Raw genomic sequence first — 25432 nt, forward strand, 5'->3', positions numbered from 1 at the left:
TTCAGTCCCAAAGCATTTAGAAACTTACACCATATTCCAAAGAAAAGGTTAGGAGGAAGACAGCACATCCCAAATGAGATTATACTGTTCTTCTTTTCTCAAAATCTGACTTCATTAGTTCAACTGCCGCTAGAAAGATTTAACTTGTATGGAATATTTTTATATGCCACATCTCTTAAGGACTTTGTAACTTAGAGATATTTCTTTTAAAAAAAGAAGAGTTTATGGACTCATTTTCATAAATTAGCAATAAATTTATTTATTTAAAAGAATTATAGTTTAAATACAGCCGCCAGGGCTGCAACACATTTTCTTCACACAGGCCAACATAGTTTCTTTTTATGGACATTGAAGAATACAAAATTTATCCTATGTAGGAATGGGATCTACAACCAGAGGGTAGATCTACCACCTCAAGATGGACTTTGCTTTTTGAGGGTTATAACCAACTATATACATAGCCCTATAAAGACTTATGGATCAGGCTTCTTCATTAGTCTGAGCAAACCAAGAAACTTGCTCTCGCAGGCCCTGCTGTATTTTCTTTCTGAGCACCCTGAAAGAGACGTTTTCCTCATTGCATTGACTTTTCTTTGTCCCTCTCAGAATGTGTGGATCCTGTCATCTGTGTGTGAGTTAGCAGCCAGATAGCTTACCTGATTCATGTACAGAAATTGTTTTCATGTTATCATACATCTTGGCCATTAGCAGTTCAGAAAGCCGGAGCTGAAATTGAATTATGCTGTCATTTGACAAGTTCAAAACAAAAATGTCAGGCAAGGGGCAAATATTAAGCTCATGTGTGTTTCATATGCAAGTGAGCTGCAGCCTTTTGTTCTTTCGGAGAGATGAGGAAATGTATGCCTGGTATATGTAGATTTTTTTTGTGGATTTGCATTCCCTACCCCCCTTTCTCCTCTGTTATAGCTGTTTTTTTCCTGGCAGCCCAAAGAGAAAAACGTTGCTTTTTCGGAAGGCCGGAAGGCCTTGAGTCTAGTGAGAGACTTGCTCAATTTGCTTGACATCTTTTCATTAATTACAACAGAAATTGGATCAGGGCCTAAGTGGCCACCTAAATGGCTTTATAATGCATTGGGACATGGGAGAAAAGTGAAAATGGTTGTAGAAACTATATCTCCTAATTTTCCTAAACTGTTATATATGTCCATTTGCTAACTTAAGCTGCCTAATCATTTCCTCCTTGCACAGAAGACTTGAGACAGCAGAAACAGATAGTTCATCATCAGAATGGACCACACAGCTTGCAAAATACACTGAGGGTAGCAACACCAGTGTTGGCTGTTCATCATCATCATCATCATTTGTACAGCACTTTCAAAATATTTCACATTCATTATGTATCTGGTTCCAATCCATCGGAATCCTGGAAGCCATGACTCAGGTTTGGGGCAAGTTCTCTTTGGTGAGAGAACAGCAGCGATTGGAGAAGGTAATAAACAAGAACTGAAACATACACACAAATGTTCATAGGGCAGATGAAGAAGTAATGCACTGAGGTATAAAAATAAAATGCGATCAGTACAACTGAAACAGTAGTAGCACCAAAAGCGGGAGAGGATGAAGCACAGTAAAAACACATACCCCCAAACACCAAATACACAATAGGAAAGGCACAAGACCAAGATAAGGAAGGTAACTCAAGAGAGAATGAGACAGAACTGCAGGTAGGATTGGACTGAGGCAAAGGATGGGTCCTTCGCTGGAGAAGAGGCAAAAGGCTTCAGTGGACTCTGTTGTTCCATCCAGTAGGAGGCATCATTCCTATGATTAATGTCACCCAGCAATCTCAGGTAAAGCATATTTTTCAAATTTATTATGTGCTAACGTCAATAGATCTAGAGCACTCAGTGTCTCAAATCTTGCTCTAACTTTTGCTGGGAAGGGGAAATCAGTATGCAGTTCATGGTTTTGATACACAAGCCGATAACAACAAATCTTGTGGCAGCATTGCATTTTTTCTTTTCAATTCTTTGGCATATGCCTCAAAAGGAAACACAAGGCAGGATCCAACAGTGTTGCTCAGACAATGAAGTATTTCCACCTTCCTAGTGTACCCCACTGTATCTTCTTTAGATCAGGAGACCTTTCATGATGGCATAGGATGCAACACGGGGGCTGCCACTGCATATACAAGGTGGGTGGTGGAAATCAGAGGCCTCCTCTTGCGCAAGCTAAACTGCCTTTCACTTGCAGAAAGAGCTCTCTGGATCACAGCCATTGTGGTGGCTAACTTCAAATGAAGAGACTCCTCAATAATCAGTGTCTCCTTGGCCTTCTAGAAATACTGCAATGGCTGTTTACCTAATTGAGGTTTCATGTACATGAGCAGTGAACATCAAGGTAAGATTTCATCTGAAAATCCATTTGGATGGGCTCTCTGCTTGTTGGAAGCTGGTCATGCACAGGACGACGCTGGCAATGCCTCTGAGAAGAGAATGTTCACACTGGAACAGAGAAGCTTGCTGGCTCCCTTCTTGGTTTGAAGGCAGAGGAGAGACTGACTTTCTTAAATAACAGTGGTCCATTTCTAAGGAGATTGCTTCCATTGGACTGTCAAGGATGAGGCAGTTGTCATTCTGGAAATATAAATGCATCTTTTGTTCTTTGTGCAATAAGTGTATTGAACAATGATTGCAGGATGGGAGAGATGAAAGCAGTAAAGCACCTATTATATTTCTTTCTTTCTTAAAAAGATGCTATCTAAATGCAAAAACTGAAGATGATTTCAGGTAAAAGTCCCACCTTGCTGCAGGGCTAGTCCAGAAGAATGACAGATCTCATTTCCTGTGACAGGAAACAGCTATAAAAATAGCACTTTCCAAAAAAAATCCATTCAATTTCTGTATTCAGTTGAATAGTTATATATAAGGAATCTATTTTTTAAGTTGTGTGTCTGTGTGGTGCACAGCATCCAGAAGTAACATTGCTTAATTGGGTTAAGTAATGCAATTATTATTATTATTATTATTCCTACAATTCAACCTTTGCTCACATTGTGGGGAATATGCCCAAAGAGTAAAGACAGTTGTCAAATAACTGAGGGTGGTTTAAACCAGGGATGGATAACAACCAACAACGTCTTTCAGATGTTGTTGAACAAGAACTCCCAAAATTCCTCCCATTGGAAATGCTTGTTGGGTCTGATGGACACTGGAGTCTGACTTAAACATCTAGAGGGTTATCTACCCTTGATTTAAATATGTCTAGAATTCCAAGCAAATCTTACTTATTCATTTATAACCTAACTCCTCCCACCCAACATAGAACTCAAGGTGGTGTATGCAATGTTCTCCTTCCCCCTTTTATTCTCACAACCACCCTGTAGATCTTGGGAAGTTGATTGCCCACTATCTTCGTAAGCAATCAAATCACACTGATCATATGCTCTGCAGAGCTTCAGTTCACCATTATCCCTTGCATTGCAACAACTAAAACAGGGGATGAGATTGCATGGAGGTTGTGACTGTGTTTGATTCGATAATGGGCCATGGGTCTGACAAAGTGAAACAAAATATGTGAGTTTTCTGTCAAGTAAACCCATCACATTTGCAGCTTACACACAGGAAAAGTACCTCAATCTAAGAATGAGTTGGTTATAATCTCTTGGATTTCACTGAAGGTTGAGACAAATGCAGCCTTTCAAGTTCTAGAATTTAACATTATGAACAAGTTTGAGTCACTGTTTTTCAATAAAAGCAGAGGGAGAAAAGGCATGCCAAGAAAAGCCCAAATCCTGCTTTTGATTAAGTGAAACTTTTATTTATTAATCAACTGGAATTTGAACTGTTCAACCATGTAGTCAGTTGAAAACTAAAGTTACCAAGAGTGTTCCTTGCCAACATAAATATCACGTACGGCTATGCTTTCCCATGTGGGTGGATGCTATTTTGAATGAAGTGTTATTTGGAGAAGGTAATTATTCTAATATGAAAAATCATTCCATTTTCATTCAAGTGACTAATGCTATGCCATCATTCAATTTGATTTTAGAAACAGAAAAACATCACGGCAAATGAATCTGCATAAAGTTTCTGTCTTGTTTTATACCCACTTCCAGAGACATCTCATAGTGTCTGCTCTTTTCCTGTAGTTGTGCCATATAGAGGGTTGGCAAAGGAAGCGGTCATGATGTCATTACTGCGAAACAGCTGAAAGAAGGGAGGAATAAGAAGTTATTTCAAAACAAAGTGTCAAATTGCAATAAAGTATAACAACAGCAAATGAGATTTCTAAATAAAATGACAACTAATTTTAGAAGAGAAGTTCATATAAGTTACTGCCAAGAATGGGCAAATATGTTGATTTCAGTTTCTCATTTCTCCTCATTTGTGCATCAGCTTGTAATTTTTTTTTTAAAGTTCTCCTGAAAAGATTATCAGCATTTTAGTGTGAATTTCTCCCAACATAAATATTTAGTATGCAATTTAGTCGAATACACTCTTTCCAATTTTGCTTATGTCTTTTATCTATACTTAGTATATCCATTTTTGTACACATTACTTGTACCTGGAGAACCGCACTGCAAAATTCAGAGATGGCTTTGTTCACATAGTTTCAGGAAAGTGCAAATATGCCTTTGAACACATACAAAATTGAATTTCTCCCCCGTACCTAGTTACTGCCGAATGAATATGTGTGCGGTAGAAGGCTCTTACCTGTGAAAGCCCATGTGATGGTACATTTATTGATGTTTTAGATGCCATTGGACTCTTCATTACTTTTGCAATGCATCTTGGATTTTCAGCTAGTGCAAACAAATGCTTTGTTCATAAAAGTCCATTGGGCTTTCACAGTGCTACTATGTGATAGTTCACGCTAATAAATGGGGTCCAGAAATTTCAAAACGTTGACTGCTACACACCACATATTTTATAATTTGCTAGGTTTTATATTTTACTTGATCTTTACAGCCTTTATCTCAGAGGGCTGCTAGTCCCTTGACCAAGTTATTCTGTAGGAGAAGGGAAGTCTATACAAATAGACGGGGCCAGGGTTTTTAACATGACTGTGTGAACATGAGGCTATTTAAAGCAGTTTAAAGGTTGGCAGCTCAGTTTAATGTGAATTTAGGTTTCTTATGAATGGAAATGTTTATCCACAATGTCTATGAAGGCTTTGGCAATCCCAGGACTGATTGATGGCAGTCCAAATAATCCAACACTACCAGCATGGAGGGGAATAGTAGGTCAAACCCACTATTTTGGTGCTATCATCACTGCCTAATGGGGCAGAGCCATAGCAATAGCCTTGTGACAGTGGCATCACTGTCATTTACGGGATTCAGGCCTCATCATGGGACTGAAACTGCCTTGGTCACACTGGTCGATGATCTCCGGTGGGCTAGGAACAAAGGTGAGAGCTGTTTCCTAGTTCTGCTGGATCTCTCAGTTCTGTTTCCTAGTTCTGCTGGATCTCTCAGCAGCTTTTGATACTATCGACCATAACTGTCTAGAGGGCACTGTTGGGGGCACTGTTGTACAGTGGTTCCGCTCCTTCCTCCTGGGCCGTGTTCAGAAAGTGGTGGTGGGGGATGAGTGTTCAGACCCCTGGGCTCTCACTTGTGGGGTGCCTCAGGGTTCTGTCCTCTTCCCCATGCTTTTCAACATCTACATGAAGCCGCTGGGAGAGATCATCAGGGGGGTGGGCTGGGTGTTCGTCAGTATGAGGATGATACCCAGCTCTACTTCTCTTTCAAATCATAACCAGTGAAGGCGGTGAAGGTCCTGTGTGAGTGTCTGGAGGCGGTTGGAGGATGGATGGCAGCTAACAGACTGAGGTTGAATCCTGATAAGACGGAAGTACTGTTTTGGGGGGACAGGAAGTGGGCAGGTGTGGAGGACTCCCTGGTCCTGAATGGGCTAACTGTGCCTCTGAAGGACCAGGTGCGCAGCATGGGGTCATTTTGGACTCACAGCTGTCCATGGAGCCGCAGGTCAATTCTGTGTCCAGGGCAGCTGTTTACCAGCTCCATCTGGTACGCAAGTTGAGACCCTATCTGCCTGCGGACTGTCTCGCCAGAGTGGTGCATGCTCTAGTTATCTCTCGCTTGGACTACTGCAATGCGCTCTATATGGGGCTACCTTTGAAGGTGACCCGGAAACTACACCTATTCCAGAATGTGGCAGCTAGACTGGTGACTGGGAGCGGCCACCAAGACCACTTAACACCGGTCTTGAAAGACCTACATTGGCTCCCAGTACGTTTGCGAGCACAATTCAAAGTGTTGGTGCTGACCTTTAAAGCCCTAAACGGCCTCAGTCCAGTATACCTGAAGGAGCATCTCCACCCCCATCGTTCTGCCTGATTATTACAGTATTATCATCAGGAGGGATGGGAGGTCAGGACTCTGCAGGGAAGTTGATGGGACTCATAGATGCCAACTCCCTGGGGCCCTGGGTGCCTGAGCACCCACAAAATTCTCCATGAAGGGGTTGGGTACCCACAAATTTCAGTGCTTGGGCTGTACACGCTGCATGATACCCACGGCCCCAGGCACCCATGGTCCCGGGGCCAAGTTGGCACTCCTGATGGGACTACTATATTGACTCTGTTGGTGTATTTATGCAGCCCCAGCCTCATTGAAACCTTCCCCTCCCTGTAAAAGGCAGCGATAGCATTTCAAGGCTATTCTTGTGGCTCTTAGTCACCAGGGAAACTGCCATCAGGAGTTGCCTCAAGAATCTTTCCCCTGCTACCCACAGCCTCTATACCTTTTTCATTACCCTATTGTGTAAGCCACCAATTTGCATGTAGGAAGTACGGTACACATGCAAAGGATTATCCAATTCATTTTAACACAGCCAATGAGAAGCATGTACAAGAGTGAACTGAATTCAGAGCTGGGTTGTAAACTTGGAAGCGCAGACTGATTATGATATGATAATGTTTCATTTCAGTCTTTTATATAGTTACAAAACTTGACATTCTTGCTAATTAGGGCAACCAAGCAGAAGGTCCCAGGATCAATCCACTTTCAGGTGGGCTTGGGAAAGAAGTGTCTGAAACCCTGGAAAGCACTGCTAGACAGTGTTGACAATACTGAGCTTCCCATGTTCCTAAATGCAAAAGAGGACAAGTCTCCCCCATCCAAAATAGGTATGTAGAAGAGGGATCTTTTTCCAGCAGGTGTAGTTTATGGAACTGAAATTCTCTCTTCTACACTACTGTTAAAGGTGCAGAAGCCCTCTCCTGTTTTGCACCCTATAGCTGATGTGGCTGCTGGGACATGGTTCTGTATCATATTTTCTAAATCTTTAATAAGATTACTGATAGATTTTATTTTATTTTATTTGGTACTTAAATGGATGTGGAAGAAAAGCCACACTGTGCATATTTACTCAGCGTACAAGAAGATGAATGTCAACCTCCAGGCAATGCACTCTTGTGTTTTAGTCATTGCAGACTGTTTCTAAAGCAACTGCCTTGCTGATCAGTGTAAGGCTGCCTGCTGTACAGCTTTGAGAGGAGTAATGGAGGATTGCATAGCTGAACTGAGCATCCTGTGGTGAAGCTTCTGGGCTTGGGCTGCCAGGCTCCATGTGGGGAAACTCGAGGATTATGGAAAAAGAAGAATGCAGCCATCACTCGATTTTTGGAAGATTCTGGAATTTATTTGTGACCTTACCAAATGCTTGCTATACAGTGGTGCCTCGCAAGACGAAAAGAATCCGTTCCGCGAGTCTCTTCGTCTAGCGGTTTTTTCGTCTTGCGAAGCAACCCTATTAGCGGCTTAGCGGATTAGAAAAAGGGGGGGAGGGAAAAAACTCGCAAGACTCGCAAGACGTTTTCGTCTTGCGAAGCAAGCCCATAGGGAAATTTGTCTTGCGAAGCGCCTCGAAAAACGGAAAACCCTTTCGTCTAACGGGTTTTTCGTCTTGCAAGGCATTCGTCTTGCGGGGCACCACTGTATTTGATAAGAAACACATGATATCATCCTTTTAAAAAGACACAAGGTCAGATCCAGGCTAAGTTTGCTGCATGTTTCAGTGAGTTTCAGTGGGAACTATGTACGGTACAACTATCACTTTCAACCGGTTGTTGCAAAATGTGGTGGTATCAACTCTGCTACTGAAGATCGAAGAATGAGGCAAATATAAAAGTCCATACCCAGATACTCATGATGCAGAACTGTGCTTTGCAAATCAGCCTGGCCAGGCTAGCTAAGTGCAGAGCCATTCATGCACAATGGTGACCCAAGGGCTGAGACATAGGGGGCCATTGGCAATGCAAGAGAACTGTCCTTCCCCACGCCTGGCTCTGAGGAGTAGACAGAGACAGGAGAATTGGCAGGTTGCCAGGATGGCGTGTGTGTGTGTGTGTGTGTGTGTGTGTGCGTGATGTCACAAAAAATTGTCATTTTTGAAATCTAAAGATGTCCTGGGCACAAGAAGGAGAAAGTAGGCAGAACTCTATGCAGTGCAGACTGAGAGGCACAACTGATTGCTGCTGTGGATGCCAAGCTAGCTGAAGCTACAAGAGGGGCAAGATATAATGTTCTGCACCCCCTATACTGAACACTTTAGGTTTAAATATTTGTAAAATAAACCATATTTCTTAAGTCACGACAGTCTCTGTCCCATCTTGACTCCCAATGGAAACATGACTCTGGGTAAGTGCCTGGAACTCCATGGAATCTTGCTCCCGCTTGGGAGGGATTGGGAATGGCACGCACCCTTTGTAACACTCTTCTACATTAATAAACTTTTTCTTTTGCATGAGCAGCTTAGACATATGCAGGTACTCAATGCAAGAAGCGCACCAAGGTGAACAAAATTTGACCAGGTCAGAACCTCTAGAACCCGAATTTAAATCCATTGAAAATGGATTCCTGCTCCATCCTTACATATGAACCACTTTCTTAGCAAAGTAGCTGATGAAACCAAACTACTGTATTAGTATTCTTGTAACAATTAGCAAATGTACACAAGGCTTTTATATGCAGCCCTGAGCAGTTTCAGAAGGATGAACTCCTCATCTACCGGTCGTGGATTGGAATCATTTTAACAATTCATTCTAGGGCACATAATTCTTTCAGAAAGCATTTTTAAAAGAACACTATTCACACCTACCTCCTGCTGTGCCTGCCACGGAGAAACACTGATCTGAACTCCCAGTGAGGCAGCATACTCTGTAGACTACAAAAGAGACAGGCATTAGCTTCGGGCCAACCTTTTTCAACAGTGAACAAAACAACAGTAATAGTGCCAACTCTATCAGTCCTAAAGCTTGCAGCTTAAAAAAAAAGAAAATAAAATACTCATATCATAAGCTGCCTAGGGAACCTGGTGTTATTTTTAGGAGAGTGCTAGCAAAGCCTCTTGGACTGCTGCGTGGGTTTGTAAACTTTCTGAATGCACATATTGCTAAAGCCAGAAGAGCCAATGGCAATACATTGGCATACCAGTAATTGGTCTTCTGCTCATTAGGACAGAAAATGGAAGGGAGATTTTAGTGTCCCAATCCTAAGACAAGCTGCAGTAGTAGGTAAGAAGTGAAGTTCCCCAAGGATCTCCATTGGCACCACGAATTCTTAACTTGTCCATAAGTGATCTGAAGTTAGTGGTGGCCATGTTTGCAGATGACAACAAATAATGCAGGGGCAAACAAAAAAGGACTGCAAAGAGCTCCAAAGGGCTGGCAACTGTGGTTCAGTGTAGGTAAATGTAACGTAATGGAAATTGGGTCAAATAACCTTGACTCCACAAATATGCTGATGGGCTCTAAGCTAGTGTCCAATAGCTGTGGAAGCTGTTGAAAGGATGCTGCTACGGAGCTGGCAAGAAGGAAAACTAAAATGACTGAAGGGTCTCAGCAACTCAATATTTTTTAGTTTTTTTAGACATAGAGGGTAAGTGGAAACATGATAGAGGCTTCTACAATTACGTCTGGTGTGAAGAGGTTCTCTCTTTCTCTCATAATACTGGGAGCTGGGGTCATACAATGAAGCTGAATTTTAGAAGATTCAAGACATAAAAGTTGTACTTCACACAGCACACAGTTAAACTAGGGAACCTGCTTCACAGAATCGTAGAGTTGGAATGGATCTCAAAGGCCATCTAGTTCAACCCCCTGCAATGCAGGAATCTGATAGATGGCCACCCAACCTCTGCTTAAAACCCTCCAAGGAAGGAGAGTCCACAGAATGTGGTGGTGGTCACCAATTTAAGTGGCGTTAAAAGGAGATAAGGTAAATTAAATGGCTCCTAGTTATGATGGCTATATGCCACCTCCAGGATTAAAGGCAGGATGCCTGAATATCAGTTGCTGGAGGAGCAACAGAAGGAGATGCGTATTGTCCTCATGTCCTGGTTGAGGGTTTCCATTAGGTACCTACTTAGCCAAAGCAGAGACATCACCTTGCCAACAAAGGTCCATATAGTTAAAGCTATGGTTTTCCCAGTAGTGATGTATGGAAGTGAGAGCTGGATCATAAAGAAGGCAGATTGCTGAAGAATTGATGCTTTTGAACTAAGGTGCTGGAGGAGACTCTTGAGAGTCTCATGGACTGCAAGAAGATCAAACCTATCCATTCTGAAGGAAATCACCCCTGAGTGCTCACTGGAAGGACAGATCCTAGAGCTGAGGCTCCAATACTTTGGCCACCTCATGAGGAGAGAAGACTCCCTGGAAAAGACCCTGATGTTGGGAAAGATTGAGGGCACAAGGAGAAGGGGACGACAGAGGATGAGATGGTTGGACAGTGTTCTCGAAGCTACCAACATGAGTTTGACCAAACTGCGGGAGGCAGTGGAAGACAGGAGTGCCTGACGTGCTCTGGTCCATGGGGTCACGAAGAGTCGGACACGACTAAATGACTAAACAACAACAACCTACTTAGCCACTGTGGGAAACAGGATCCTGGACTATATAGGTGTTTTTGATCTGCAGGGCTCCTCTTATGCTCTTAGAACAGGGTACTTCTAATGGGGCATTTCAACAGCTATGGCAATGCTATGTCACAAAACATGCTTCCGGGTTGGCTATGCGCTGCTATTGGACAATCATTACAGGCAGTTATCATGTAAAAAATCCTTGGAGTCACAATGTCTGATTTGTCAATTGCTCATTAGAAATGCAGTTACATTTTTAATTCAGTGATCAGGTTCCTTACAATACATGCACCACAGATGCAGAGAAAGAGAGGGAGAGGGAGAGATGCTATTTGAGTCCCATTAAACAAGGGCATAATTTTGAAGAAGCTAAGCATACTTAGATACTAATGAAATAAATGGTTCAGGCAACCCAACCTATGCATGTTCACTTAGAAGTTCCACTTTGCACAATGAGACTTATTTTCCAAAAAAATTGCGCACAGAATTGAACTCCCAGTTCAGTTCTTAAATCACACTAATTTTAATGAAACTTATTCTAGATCGGCTGAGTAACTTTCAAATATTTAAGGAAAACAAAAGGAATTCAATCAGAGCACCTTAGGCTATCTTAATTTGCACTGAAAAGATAGCTTCTGATTCTGACATCATCATGCTTCTATTTTTCAACCTGCCACTGAATGTATCCTGCCTGGATCTGTTTGAACAAACATAAGAGCGCAGAGATGAAATTGGAAGGACTGCAATGAGTGTATTTCTAACACAGACACAGACCTCTTACAAGTGAATGACAAAATTGCAACTGAATCAATCTAATCTAAAGTCAGATGTGAGGAGGCTTTTACTGAAAGTAAGTGACACATCATGGTTAATTTTACTTAAGAGACGAGCAAAATCTTATCACATATTCATGAAAACATAAAGGAAGTTTTGTTTGTCACTGCAATCCTGCACTGCAGTGCTGATCAGAGCATGGCAGAGAAGATGCAATAGACTTAATTTGCTTCTTGATTCCAAATAGTTCTAGATAAAGTCCATTTCATTAGTTTTTAATAAATAGAGTTAATAACTATCACAAGTGGTTGCAAAGTAATTGTAAATGCAGTCAGAGGAACATCATAGAGATTTAATGCAGAGCAAAGTTTCTGGCCCATAGTGTTATTTGGTGTTTGCCTCTATTTTTAGGAAGCACGAAGGCGATATGCACCAAATAGGTTCCTAATTCCATTTGTAGGGTTTTTATAACAACAATAAGCTCTTTGCCACTAGCAAATGCGATTCGGGAAGCTCAAGCCAAAGAGTACATTTTCTGCTACATTTGGTTTGCTCTCAGTACAATTTTGCTGCTGTACATATTTTGACACCTCGGTGACAGGATTAAAAAGAAGGCTGCACACAGCATTTCGTGTTTCCGGAATTTCAGAGGCGTTGCACGAGTATCACAGGTGGAGTGAAGAAAATACTAGTCTTTTATGGATGCTACCCATCAAGCGCTAGAGTTATACAATTGCCATATTTTGCAAATCAATGCCTCCAAAAATGCCATACCAGGTGAAATGATTTGACCCAGTGTGGTCTGCTCTGTTTGACAGTAGTTCCACAAGATTTCACTCCGAGGACTTTGCTTACCATCTGCTTTGTTTAATTGAAGACGCCAAAGATTGAACCTGCAAATCATGTGTGATACCACTGCTACCCCCAGCTTCAGAGAGAATATGAACAGAAACTCACGCTGGCGTCTCCTGGATTTACCAGCCTTTGGCAAAAATAATAACTGTGGCAGCAGAGATATTCCTAGCACTGAATTGCCTTCAGAGTAGAGTTTACCAGTGTGCTGAGAATAACGTTGCAACAGGAATCTGTTCACAACTGCCAGTAAGAAATGTCATAGTTTTGAAACACTTGTATTCTCCATTTAAATACCTTCACTGAGGGATCCTCTCATTTCATTTGATGGGCAATATACTAGGAAAACAATTGTAGGTTTATTCTATCCATTTCCACATGTGTAGGAAAGGCTGCTTCCACCTACCTTTACACTCTGTGCCTCATAAAGTGGGTTGTCAAATGCAGTTTTGAGGCTCTCTTCCCGTTTCCTATAAAAAGACACAATGTCAAAGGCTACTGCATGTTGAGACTACTTTAGGTTATGAAGATGACAGGAGTCAAAGGGGAAACAAGGACCAAAATAAATTCTGATAAAATGATACCCTAGTAATTAGAATTATGCCATGGGAAATACAATAAAAATGGCTTCTTTTCCATCAAAGTGCTAAATTAAATGGACTTTCCAATCTTAGATCTTCCCCTGGAGGGGCAAAGAAGATTTTCATTGCATTCTAAATACCATTTGATGCCAATTTGTGACCAAAAGGGTCACAATTTGAATATCATCATCATCATCTGAGAAAACCATTTAATCCAAAACCTGTAATTCCCAAAGAAACATTCCAATGGAACAGAAAAATATCCCAGCTGACCACAAAGGTCTTCCAAGTTGCTCATCTGAATCAAATCCGTGGCATCGTTTTTAACTGCAAAGCTTCTGCAAAAAAAACCTGAGCCTGGTTTTGGACCCTCTAAAGTTTCCCATATACAAGAAAGCTCTATTTCTGCTACAGCTGCCAGAGTAATGATTAATTCTTGGAAGATTACAGTATTTTCTTTTACATAACTACACAAGAAAATCAATGGATAAAAAGGGTATAGCTATTCCAGAAATATCCCAAATAATGTGGGAAATTCCCCCTCAGCCTTTTGTTTTTTTCATGTCTCTCCCCCCGCACCCCACCCATATTGTGGAAATCTGCATTTAGCGTTATTATGTCTCCAACAAAAACTACTTAGGCTAATATGCATTTTGTTTTGTTTTGCCAGAGTTATATATCATTTTAAAATGTTTCTCACAGATTAGTAGCAATGGTCAGAATTAATTCCTTAATAAATATATTTCTTACATTTCTGCTGTTATAGCAAAGTCTTTGCTCTGTTTTCCAAGACAGCAATCCTTCCCCAATAAATACACTATAGATCTGACTTAAGAGTGTGTGGTCTACTCATTGCAAGAGAGGTAGAGAGAGGGTGGGCAAGAGCTTCAAAGCAGACTAAAGAGGATTTGCAAAAGGGTTTAATAACCTATATTCCACGCTATATTGCTGCTTAATTCTGAGAGTGTTTTAACCTCTGCTTGGAGCTTTCTCCTGCTTGAACGTGTGCAAACACCCATGTTTTGAATCTAGGCATCCAGACAATTCTTTTGTTCATTACCCACATGTGGATCAAATCTATTTCCCCCTCCACAATATCTACATTAGAAAAAATAATGCATGGGGAAAGGAATAGCCACCTGTCTTTTAGCTCCATGGTCCTGATGAAATTCACCAACACCCTTCCCTGGTGCTGCTGGTTTTTAAAGAATTGTAAAGAGATGGCAGATTGCTGATGTCTTTTATGGCCTGGCCTTCAGGCCCAGCTGCTCATTATCAGAATCTTTAAAACAAAGCAGCTTCTTACTACTGAAACGAGTGTAATTTAGAACACCCTCCACCCCAATCCACACTTCTTTTTTAAAAAAGAAATCAGCTATGTTAGCAAAGGCAGTAACAAGCTCCCTAGTCGGAAAAGTAATAATCCATGTGTTGCTAGAAACCATCAATTGTGTGCAGAAATGGCTTGCTTGCTTTAACATTGTGGTTCATACAAACAGCGGTTGAGTCAAAGTCACTTCAGTTAATTACATGGTTAGGACTCTAAAACCACATACCCCAACATTGTCCCACTGACCTTAAGGAGCCTTTTATTTGCAAAGCCATTTCAGCTGCCTTTGCCATTAAGTGCATTGATTTAAGTATTTTACCTGGACAGCCAAGTCTTAGGCTGCAACCCAGTGCACATGTACTGGGGAGTAAAATCCATGGAACACAAAGTAACCTCCCCCCTCGCCCAGCTAACTATATAGGACTGTGTTCCTAGACTATCATGATGTAGAGGCTTCACATACTACAGGCAACTCCCTGTTTGTGCAGGGGCTGCATTCTGGGTCATTGTATGCTTCAGTAGTCAAGCATAAGCCCATTCCGTCCCTGTTCCTCCCGCTTCCATAGCTGAAATGACATGCACAAAATGATCACTATCTGTATTAGTATATTTGGGGTAAGTGGGTATGTATATGTATGTATGTACTTATGTATGTATGTATGTATGTAGTGCTTTTTTTTCTATAAAACAATGTTTAGGGGTACTCTCATTTTCCTACTCATATTAAAATACTGCCCCTCATTTACAGTTATGTGTACCCCTGTGTCCCCCCCAGAAAAAAGCACTGTATGTATGTATGTATCTGTCTATCAATCCATGCAAGTTTGCCTCCAATCTACTGAAGCTGACTAGAGACACATACCCATTACATCCTAGACCCATTTCCCCCCCCACCACCACTGAAGATTTCTGTCAGCAATTTTACTTGCTATTTTTTTAAAGAAAAAAACAAGAAGGCTCTTCTAAAAAGTCCCAAGGAGTAATCTGAGCTAATCTCATTCTTATAATGTTTACTTGTTGTCTGACATAACACAGACATTACCCTTATTGGAAATAATAGCTCATGGTTAAAGTAATCAGCAATCTAGCCTTCGCAAGGTCTCACAATTATGAAGCTGTGTTGCCACTTTACAGCAAGAAGGAGAAAGCCAACCCAGGGCCTGCAACTTGTCCAAAGTAATCAGAAAATAGGCCAGAATATTATACTCATTCATATTATCGTACTTTGTCTATGAAAGGAAAACAGAAAATAGTTCCAACTTAGCAAGGCTAGAGAGAAAAAGCAGGGATCAGTTTGAAGTTTGGGGAGAAAATGCCGGTGGCCTGGATTTCTGGAGAAAACAAATGTTTAGTGAAAGAGTTCAGTCAGTTTTTAAAAATAGTAACCAAAAATACTGTTGAGAGGAAAGTAATAGTAATAGTAATAGTAATTTTATTTACGGCCATAGGCCCATACAGGTAAAAACGAGACATAAATAACAACTTGTGCACGTGGGGAAAACAGCCACTAAAACACCACTATAACAATAAAATACTATAGAATAGAATGGCATACTACGCCTTAGTTAGCTCGTAGTGCCCCTTGGCATCGCTTTTGGGTAAGGACAGCGACCAGGAACCTTGCCACTTTCAGGGTCGTATGAGTATCCTTATCCTGCAAGATTTGGGCAAGGTGGAATTTTGATGGGGTGCCCTCTAGTTTCTGTATGATTGATCCCAACAAATTTGTCCGTGGCACATTAAACAGGGGGCAAGTGAACATAATGTGCTGGAGCGACTCCGGTGTCTCCTTATCACATTCGCACATGGTGGGGGCTTGGCCCTTTGAGAATCTATGTCTCAGGACGTTGGAGGGAAAAACGTTGAACCTCGCTTTGGTGAAGGCCAGTCTTTGGGCAACAGTCGAAAGGGAGGAGAGGTATGATGGAACGCAGTAAGTTAATGTGATACCAATGTTCTGAGGCGAACAAACACCTCCCCCCAGCATATAATTTCGCTGTAGATCGATGTCATCCAGTCTTTGGCGGATCAGTCTTTGAGCAGTAATTTGGTCTAGTTTTAGGGAATCTGAAGGAGAGATTCCATAACTCAGGAGTTTGGCATGAATTCTACTAGTCCAAGGGCTGGAGAATTCATCTCGCCATAAGCATTGGACAAGGTAATGGTTTGGTAGTCTATGCCACAATGATAACCAATAATTGAAGACTTGCTTCCACAGGCAAGTTTCTAAGGATGCGATCTTCAATTCTAGTCGCATGGCTGCGTTGCTTACGCACAGAGGGAGCATTAGGAGCCGACGTAGAAATTGATTTTGCAGTGTCTCGAGAGGAGCAAGATCTGTCATCACAGCCCAAAGCGGGGCAGCATAAGCAAGCACGGCAACCACTTTTGCCTTGAACACCTTCAGGGCCGAGGGAACGTGCAAAGCTCCATCCGAAAAAAAGAATCGGAGGAGCGCATATGACAGAGTTTTGGCCTTGTTAAGTAGGTGTTGAATTTGAGCTTTCCACCCCAAATTGTATTGAAAAATAACTCCTAGGTATTGAAATTTTAGAACTTGCTCTATTTTTGCTCCACCAAGCTTCCATTCGTATAATCTCCGGCTTCTGGAGAAAATCAGAATCTTGGATTTAACATGGTTGATGGTTAATTGGTTGAGTTGACAATACGTGGCAAAGATCTTCAAAGCTCTGATTAGTCCAACACGTGTATAAGATAGAATTACCGCGTCGTCCGCATATAAAAGGAGTGGGCAGCGGTAGTCCGCTAGTCTAGGTGCGTGTATACTTAAAGAAGAGTTAACTAGGGGTGCTCGCATGTCGCTGATAAATAGGTTGAATAGACAGGGAGCCAATATACATCCTTGGCGCACTCCCTTATTTATTGGTATCGAATTTGTGAGGTCGCCCGCAGGAGTAAGTCTCACTCTGGCAAGGGTATCTTCGTGGAGCTGACTTATAAGCCATAAGAGTCTTCTATCAATGCCCTGTTTCGCAAGTTTCTCCCATAGGATATTTCTAGGAACACTGTCAAAGGCTGTCTTTAGGTCTAAGAAGGCAGCACAAAGGTAGCCCCGGGGAGGAGAGGAGTACTTCTGTGCGAGATGATAAAGAACTATCGCATGATCGGTTGTAGAGCGTTTAGTTCTGAACCCTGCTTGTTCGTGGCCAATCTGATTAGTCTCATCTACCCATCGCAATAGTTTAGTCAGCAAGAAGCTGGCATAAATTTTCCCTATAATCGAAAGGAGGCTGATGTTACGGTAGTTTTCCGGCTCCGTTGGAGAACCTTTTTTATGAATTGGTACTATAATGGCCTCCTTCCATATTTTGGGGATGAGGCCAGAAGCGTTGATTGCATCGAAGGTTTTGGCCAAGATGCCAGCCCACCATTTTGGGTGTAGTTTAATGGCTTCGGCAGGGATCAGATTGGGCCCTGGGGCTTTACCCGGTTTCAGCTGAGCTATTAGCTTGGCTATTTCGTCAGGATCGGTGGGAGGCCAAATAGGTAAGTGGGTAAACAGATGCGTCAGATGGTCAGAGGGAGCATCCGCCTGTGAGAAGCATTTCTTCAGGAACAATTCCCATGTCGGTGCAGGGATGACTGCCCTTGGGTATTTCCTCACCCTTCTGTTGATCAAAGACCAGAATTCCCTGGATCTGTGTGATTTTGAAGCAGTAATCAAAGCCTGCCAGCGGTTGTATTGCCACTCACGTTTGGCAATTTTCTGCGTGCATTTGTAAACTAGCTTGGCTTGTGCATAACTAGCTGGCAGAGTAGATGCACCGGAGGTCTTATATACATTATATATAGCACGAAGGCGCTGTCTTGATTGTTTGCACTGAGAGTTATACCAGGGGGCGCCGCAAGAATATTCATTTCGATTTAATATTTTGGGTGGTAACCTAAAGAAGGACGTAAGATCAGTCGTAAGATGGTGGAAGCATTTCAACACTATGCTATGCTCGTCTGAGGCAGAGCCTATGTTGGGATGGGGCCCAAGGATTTCTTTTTGAAAGAATTCCTGATACCTTTGAGCCTGGGTCTCCGACCATTTGATTCCTCTTACTTGGAGAGATTCGTTGGTTACCATCTGGGTCACATGTCTATGAACCTCCGACTGCCAGTTCAGGGAAAGCTTAGCTACAAGGGGAAGATGATCACTAGATTGTACATTCTCGATCTTAAAGGTGGAAATACACTTAAGTAGATCCCTGGAAACCAACAGGTAATCGAGGACGCTGTTTGATTTAACGCTCTGGTGGGTAAAATCCCCAGGAATATCAGGGAGGCATGTGCCATTTAAGGGGACCAGATTTAAACGGATGGCCATTTGATAGAGGAGTACTCCAGCCTCATTTGCTCTGTGGTCTTTAGAAGTTCTCCTCATGATATGTTCCAGATCATAATTATCAAGGTTTGGAGTAACCCACCATTTGGCTTTGGTCAGTGAGTCCCAGTTTGCTGCTGTGCGGGCGTTAAAATCGCCACCTATTATGGCCGGGGTATTAGGAAACTTAACATAGCATGAGAGCAAATGCTCTTCTAGCGAGCCCCATTTAGAGCCAAGTTCGGGGGAAGAACCCCCGGGTGGCAAATAGACATTTGTAACTAGAAGTGAGATCTTTTCCCCCGCAATCAGCCCGGTAAGGGCGTAAGGAGGCAAGGCCTGTACTAGAGTAAATTTAGAATGTAGGTTGAGGGAGATGCCTATTATTAGGCCCCCTTTAGGGCGGCCTCCTTTCAGGGAGGGGCAGGCAGGGAGTTCTAGAAGCTCAAAGCCATTTAGAACAATTTTCTCTACTTCCCACGATTCTTGGAACAAGATGGTATGAAACAGGTTAATATACTCCAAGAATTCTGGATCAAGTTTTTTTCCCCTCCAGCCCGCAATATTCCAGCTGAGGACTGATAGGGGCGAGTTCCTGTTGTGTCCAATTCACTGTCATTTCAGGGAGAGATGTGTGTCCTTAGGGGGCAGGGCAGACCCCACAAAAAAGTCAGTTATTTTACTTTGCAGGGCTGGCACCTGCTGGGGGTACCTAGTCTTGAAGTTGGTAGTAAGGTGTTCTGACTGGTGCAACAGGACGGGTCTCCTGCAGGCTAGCCCAAGGGCGGACACTTCAGTGGAAAACTCCACAGGATTTGCTGAGGCTGCCCCACCGCGAGGTCTAAAGATCGCCGATGAAACCATTTGATTTATACGTCCGGCTGGGTCTTCAATCAAATCCGGGCCATTTTTGATGTAGGTAGAACACTCCCCTGTCCTGCTGCTGGCGAAGATACTGGGGATGCTTGGCGTACTGGTACCGTTTGTATATCGGGTCTATGCCGCTCAGGGGGAAAATGAGGACTCCAGTTCCGGCATTGATGGATTGGTTGGTAAGGAATTGTTTTGGTGGAAGGAACTCTGGGCTACATTCCTCAGCGGGGAACTCTTGGAGGGCGAGTCAAAATTTATCAAGAGTAGAGATGAGGGGCCTACTTGTGAGACAAAACCTGGGTCTGCCAAGCATCGGTGGATTTTGCCCTCAAGTGGGGGAGGCATGGGTTTAGGGACTGAACTAGGGTAAGGAAGACTTCCTGCTTCCTTAAAACACGGCTCCGAAGAGCTGACAGGATTATCCTGAGAAGTGAGCAGGACTTTTCCGTTCTTCTGGACATGTATGAGCTGATGATTAAGTACTTCTAGTCTATCAATTATTTCTTGTTGTTCCCTCGGTGGGAGCTGTTGAGAGGAAAACTTAAATCACATTGGATTGCCAATGTAGAACACATGGAGAACTGGTTTTTTTGTGCCCCCCCCCAACTTATAATATATAGAGTTACAAATAATTATTATGTAACATGCATTTCACAGCAGATATCTCATCCTTACCAACCAAAGTTGGAGACAGGCAATACGGATTACAAAAAAATTAATCAAGGCTTAAAGAACTCCTAGAATAGCAATAAGCATTTGGGTGCCCTCTTATTGCTATTATTTTCTTTTACAATATCTCCACTCTTTCTTTTGACCCAAGTCCTCAATGCAACTTGAGCCAAGGCTCTGTGGAAGCCACTGTTCCAAATGACAATCCCATATGACTGGGGGGCTGTGTCTGATTGGGCAATCACTTAAGACAGGGCTGATTGAAAGGATCTTTCCCATTGAAACAACAGTCATCAATAGAGCAGTATAATTCAGCTGCCGTCTTCAGCTAGATTGCATAGTTTCATGAAAAAAGGGTTCCCATGTGGCTGCAGCTACATTTAAAGAGAACCCTGGAGAGTTTTCTGCAAGATGTGTTGCTATTTACACAAAGAGGGACAAAATTCACACTATCCCAAGGCCTGTCACATTTCTATGCCCCTGTTTTCCATGTGCAAAATTCTGTTTCTCATTAATGCTTTGACCTGAGTGGTATGGACTGATGTCTCAAGTTATCCATAATATTTTGCATTGTCCCAACCATCCCCTTGCTGCCTCACAGCATAGTTTCAGGTGACCACATTCAAATTCAAGAAGAGGAAGAGTCATAGCTCTTGATAAAGCACAAATGTTGCATAGAATTTTTTAGTTTTGGGTATTTTAACTTTTGTATGTTTCAAAGTATGGTTGTGATTTTTTTATTGATTTTACTGTTTTTTGTAAGCTGATCCAAGTTCTGCTGATCCATTTTCCATCTGAATCTGGGACTATGCTTCCCAAAGACTATAATTTTGGTCTTGGAGTAATTCACAATGAGCTCTTCCCACTTGCAATACCTGCTGAAAGCTGTACGCAAATTGTTAAGACCTAATCGGGAGAGCAATAGGAGCACCACATCATCGGTGTACAGCAGGCAAGATATCTTCCTATTACTAATTGATGGGGAGGGGGATTGCACCTGTGTTAGCTGTGGCACCATATCATTTATATAAAAGTTAAAAAGTGTGGGAGCCAATATGCAGCCTTGTTTCAAGCCTCTTGATGTCCTGAATGCTTCCGTGAGACCTCCCTTTAAGCCCACTCTGACTCGTGTTTCGGTACCACTAGACAGTTCAAGAATTAATAATAATGGTCGTGGATCTGTATTAGCATTTGAGAATTTCTCGCACAGTCTGTTATGATTGATTGAGTTGAAAGCAGCAGATAGGTCAATGAAGGCAGCAAACAGGTTACATTTGCTTTGATTGATATATTTCTTAATAACATGAGACAGTGTAAAGCACTGGTCAGTAGTGATATATAGTGTGGACATTATGGAACTGGGTGGTCCAATGGCCTGACTCAGCATAAGGCAGATTCCTGTGTTCCTAACCTAGTGTACAGTTCCTTTGTGCACAAGGATTCAGCCCCTCCACTGATGTGAATCAGGATCCTACATCTTGAAGCACACAGATCTCTGGACTAGGTTGCTCATGTAGGAGGGCAAACAAAGTAGGAGAAAGCTTGCTGTCATCTGAGATATGGAGAAGCCAGCCCTTACTCCATCTCACCTTCACTTGAGATATGACCTAATAAGCAATAAAAACCCTTTGAAGTGGGGGGGGGGTGTGCCAACCAACCTATGAAATAAACTGACCCCTCAGATACAAACTTTAAAAGATGCACAAAAGGTTCCATAAATATAACTAACATGTTCTTTTATCAGTGCAAAGTTCTGCTGCGCACAATTTGAGCTGGGGAAAAAAGGAATCTTATTTATTCCATTTATTCCATTCAGCTGATGAAACATGGGTCAAGATAGACTCCAGTCAAGTCAAGTGGTGCTTTTGTTGATTGGTTCAGAAATCCTGTACCTTTATATTTCTTGCTTGATTAGGCTCTTAATACATAGCCAAGTCCACCTCCTTCTACATTTCACTTCTTCCTCAGGCACTTTCTGCCCTTTTACACCATTTTCTACTGGGAGTCTCCGTATCACTCATTATTGCCACTCCCAGCTCCATCTCAAAGGACAAATGGTTTTGTTGTTTGCTTCTGAATAGCAAAAGAACATTCTATGCCGTTTCTTTGCATTCTGTCACACACATAGTCACAAACATATAATATGTGTCAAGGCATGTCCTTTGGGGAAAAGACTAAGGGGACTATGAATTAAAGCTCTCTTAGCTAACTGGTGAAGCAGATTTCTAGCTGACAATAAATTATTTTGAAGAAACTATAAATAGATAAAAGTGATTATTCAGAGAAGAGGATAATATGTGCTTTCTCCATCCTACCTGGAAGTAAGATATTGTTACTCATTTATAACCTGCTATGCTCTTCATAGCTTTGAATTCAATTTGGATAAAAAGAGTAAAACAGGGGTGTACTGCAATCTGTTTAAAACTAAGTGGGAGTCAAAATATGTGAATACAGATGGAACCACAACACATGGAAATTGAAGCTTTGGTGTGTATTTTTTCTTACATATGATATAATTAATTCTATAATGATTTCCAACACACTCTGGAGCCTTTTCCTTTTAAAGAAGACACAAAGATGGAAGGAATGGTGTCAGAAAGCAAGCCAGCACTGTAACTGACAGGCCTATCTGCCCTGGAGAGCTGCTGTCAGTCAGTGTTGACAGTACTGAGTTAGATGGATTGAGTTGGTGTAAGGCAACTTTGCATGATCTGGAGAAAGTTGGTAGCACTTAATTCCCATTGAAATAATTGATAAAACTTAGTCACGACTTAGCTTAAATCTCATTGATTTTAATACAAAAGAAGCGCAACTAACTTATCCTTGATCCACCCCATTACATTTAATTCAAGCTTGAAATAAAATGAAAGCAGGATGGACACAAATATTTTCCTCCTACACACCAATCAGCTGAAAGACATTAAAGTACTTTACCCTCATTCAGTCAAATGAGGACAGCCGCCAATAGAAGAGGTAAACAGCTGCTGACTGCTAGCTATTTTTTAGTCCTTTGCTCCAAAACGAAATCTCTGGAGTTTAGACATCATTAATATGCAGAGCCTTGATATTCTAACCAGTTAGGAATTTCTGAACAAAAAGTTTGTTCACTGTGTTAACCAGAAGCAACAGGGTTACTCCTATATCTGCTTTTCATTGAGACAAAGACATGTCCTTCTGCCAAGCCACAGGGTTGGCTGTTGAGTTACATCCAGGAAGAGTTCCAGTCCTGCAAACGACTTTTCCAGATGACTGACTGAAGACTTGGCATTTCACAAAAAAAGAAGCTAACATGAAGCTTTTTTGGAAGCTACACTCTTACCAGGTGTAATGAAGAATATTTAGCACTGCAAGTGTCAAACCTGTATGAAATGGTAGTTCAACATAAAACAACAGTTCAACCTCTTTGCCAACCACTATAGCCTGATTCTTTCAAAAACATACTTTAGGGTCATATAAGCCTGTAGGTCAGGGGTAAAGAACCTGTGGAACCCCAGATGCAGCTGGACTACAACACCCATGATTCCCAACCATTGGCCATGCTGGCTGGGGCTGACAGGAGTTGCAGTCCAGCAAAAGCTTCCCACCCCTGCTGTAAGTTTATCTCACTTCCAGGGCTTGCTTCAGCCAGAACTTGCCTGAACTCAGTTCCAGCACCTCTCAGGTAGGCGCCATTGCCATTATAAGCAAGCAAGGGAGGTGTTCATGGTGAGTTCTGGCACCTCTTTTTCTAGAAAAATAGCACTGCTCACTTCTGAATAGGGCATTCACATTAGCAATACCTTTGTAGGGTCAGTTGCAACTGCTGAATCTGAAACAGACTACAACAAGGTCTTCCTTTTACTGTGTACTTGTATACAGAGGTTATCCTATGTTCTGCAGCACTTCTCAAGCCTTCCACCTGGTCTGTCCTAACCACCAACGTCAACCCACAGCACCCTTCAAGAAAGCTGTCCACCACCCAGCCCAGCCCAATCCTTCTGTATTGAACATTGCATGAATTTATCTCCATACAATTTGCTTTTCATCATATAACCTTCACTTTCTCATATGTTGCTCCATTAGTCACTTTTTCTTCAAGAGGTGCATAGCTGTAGACTAGACTTTCACAAAACTTTAACTGAATTTTTCACCAGTAAAATACATGAAGTGGAATTGGAATATGGACACACAACACTTTTACATGAATTTGTCCTCTGGCACGAAGCCTTGAAGCTGAATTTCCTAGGTCAGATGTTCCTCCCGGGTAAATGACAGTGCTATGTTCGCCAGCCAGTTGCCTCAAGCCATCAGAGCACTATCATGTGCATAGATTTATTTGGGTTTCTGTCAGTTAAAAATTTTGCTGAGCTGGATGTTGTTCTGAGGCACAGAAGAAACTTCAAAGGAAATAATGTCTGAAATTATCAATACAGCTGGCCCTACACACTTGGAATTTATATTTTGACATCATGGAGGTCAAGAGTCCTTTGCAAGTTTAATTCTATTTAGCAAGTAACCTCCTTGGTGATGATGACACTCCATATCCTTGTCTGATACACACCCTCTGATACACACTTCTCTCACCAACATCAACTCACAGAAGCCCTATTCCATAGTTCCCATTGCTCCCCAGCCCCCCACCATAAACGGGGGGGGGGGGGAGGGAGAGAGAATTAGGAACAAGCTAAAGGAAGAAATATCCTGGTATTTTCCTCTGCAGTATAATCCCATACTTCCAAAAGGCATTGCTGCACAATAAATGCACCTGTACTTCTTCTCATTTATCAAGCACTGATAAAAACATGCTCAAGATGTCACAGCAGCACATATTTCTATACCTCCTGAAGCTCAATGTTATATTTATTTATTATTTTCACACTTATATCACACCTTTCCTCCAAGGAGCTCCAAGTTGTGCATACAACTCCCCTTCTTCCCATTTTATGCCCACAACAACTCTGAGGTAAATTAGGCTGAGAGATTGAGACACATTTTTGACTGATTATGCAGAAAGGATATAACCTAAGGTAGGTGTATAAGGGGGAAATTTCAAAAAGGAAACTAAAACAGAGTAGGACAGAACAGATGACCTGCAATGATCATACCTTCCCCAAGCAGGTGTGAACACATAAAGCTGCCTCATGTCGAAACAGATCATGTTGGTCCAGTATTGTGTACCCTGAGTGGGACTTGT

The 25432-nt window shown here is 42.1% G+C and overlaps 1 protein-coding gene across 2 annotated transcripts in view; it reads right to left on the reverse strand.

Annotated features, from left to right (window-relative positions):
* Window positions 1-732: 732 nt before the first annotated feature.
* Window positions 733-25432, reverse strand: part of MALRD1 (MAM and LDL receptor class A domain containing 1) — a 234181-nt gene continuing 209481 nt past the window's right edge. Inside the window, exons 40-43 of one of the 2 annotated variants that reach the window (XM_079948258.1) lie at window positions 12883-12946; window positions 9090-9155; window positions 4073-4169; window positions 733-2597 (exon numbers count right to left, since the gene is read on the reverse strand). In XM_079948258.1, coding sequence (XP_079804384.1) covers window positions 4086-4169; window positions 9090-9155; window positions 12883-12946 — 214 coding nt within the window. In that variant the 3' untranslated portion in view covers window positions 733-2597; window positions 4073-4085. Of the gene's footprint in view, window positions 2598-3758; window positions 4170-9089; window positions 9156-12882; window positions 12947-25432 lie in introns of those variants that run through there. The other variant, XM_079948259.1, reaches the window with a different exon arrangement.

This window comes from Podarcis cretensis (assembly GCF_951804945.1).
Source record: "Podarcis cretensis genome assembly, chromosome: 12".
NCBI classification, from domain to species: Eukaryota; Metazoa; Chordata; class Lepidosauria; order Squamata; family Lacertidae; genus Podarcis; species Podarcis cretensis.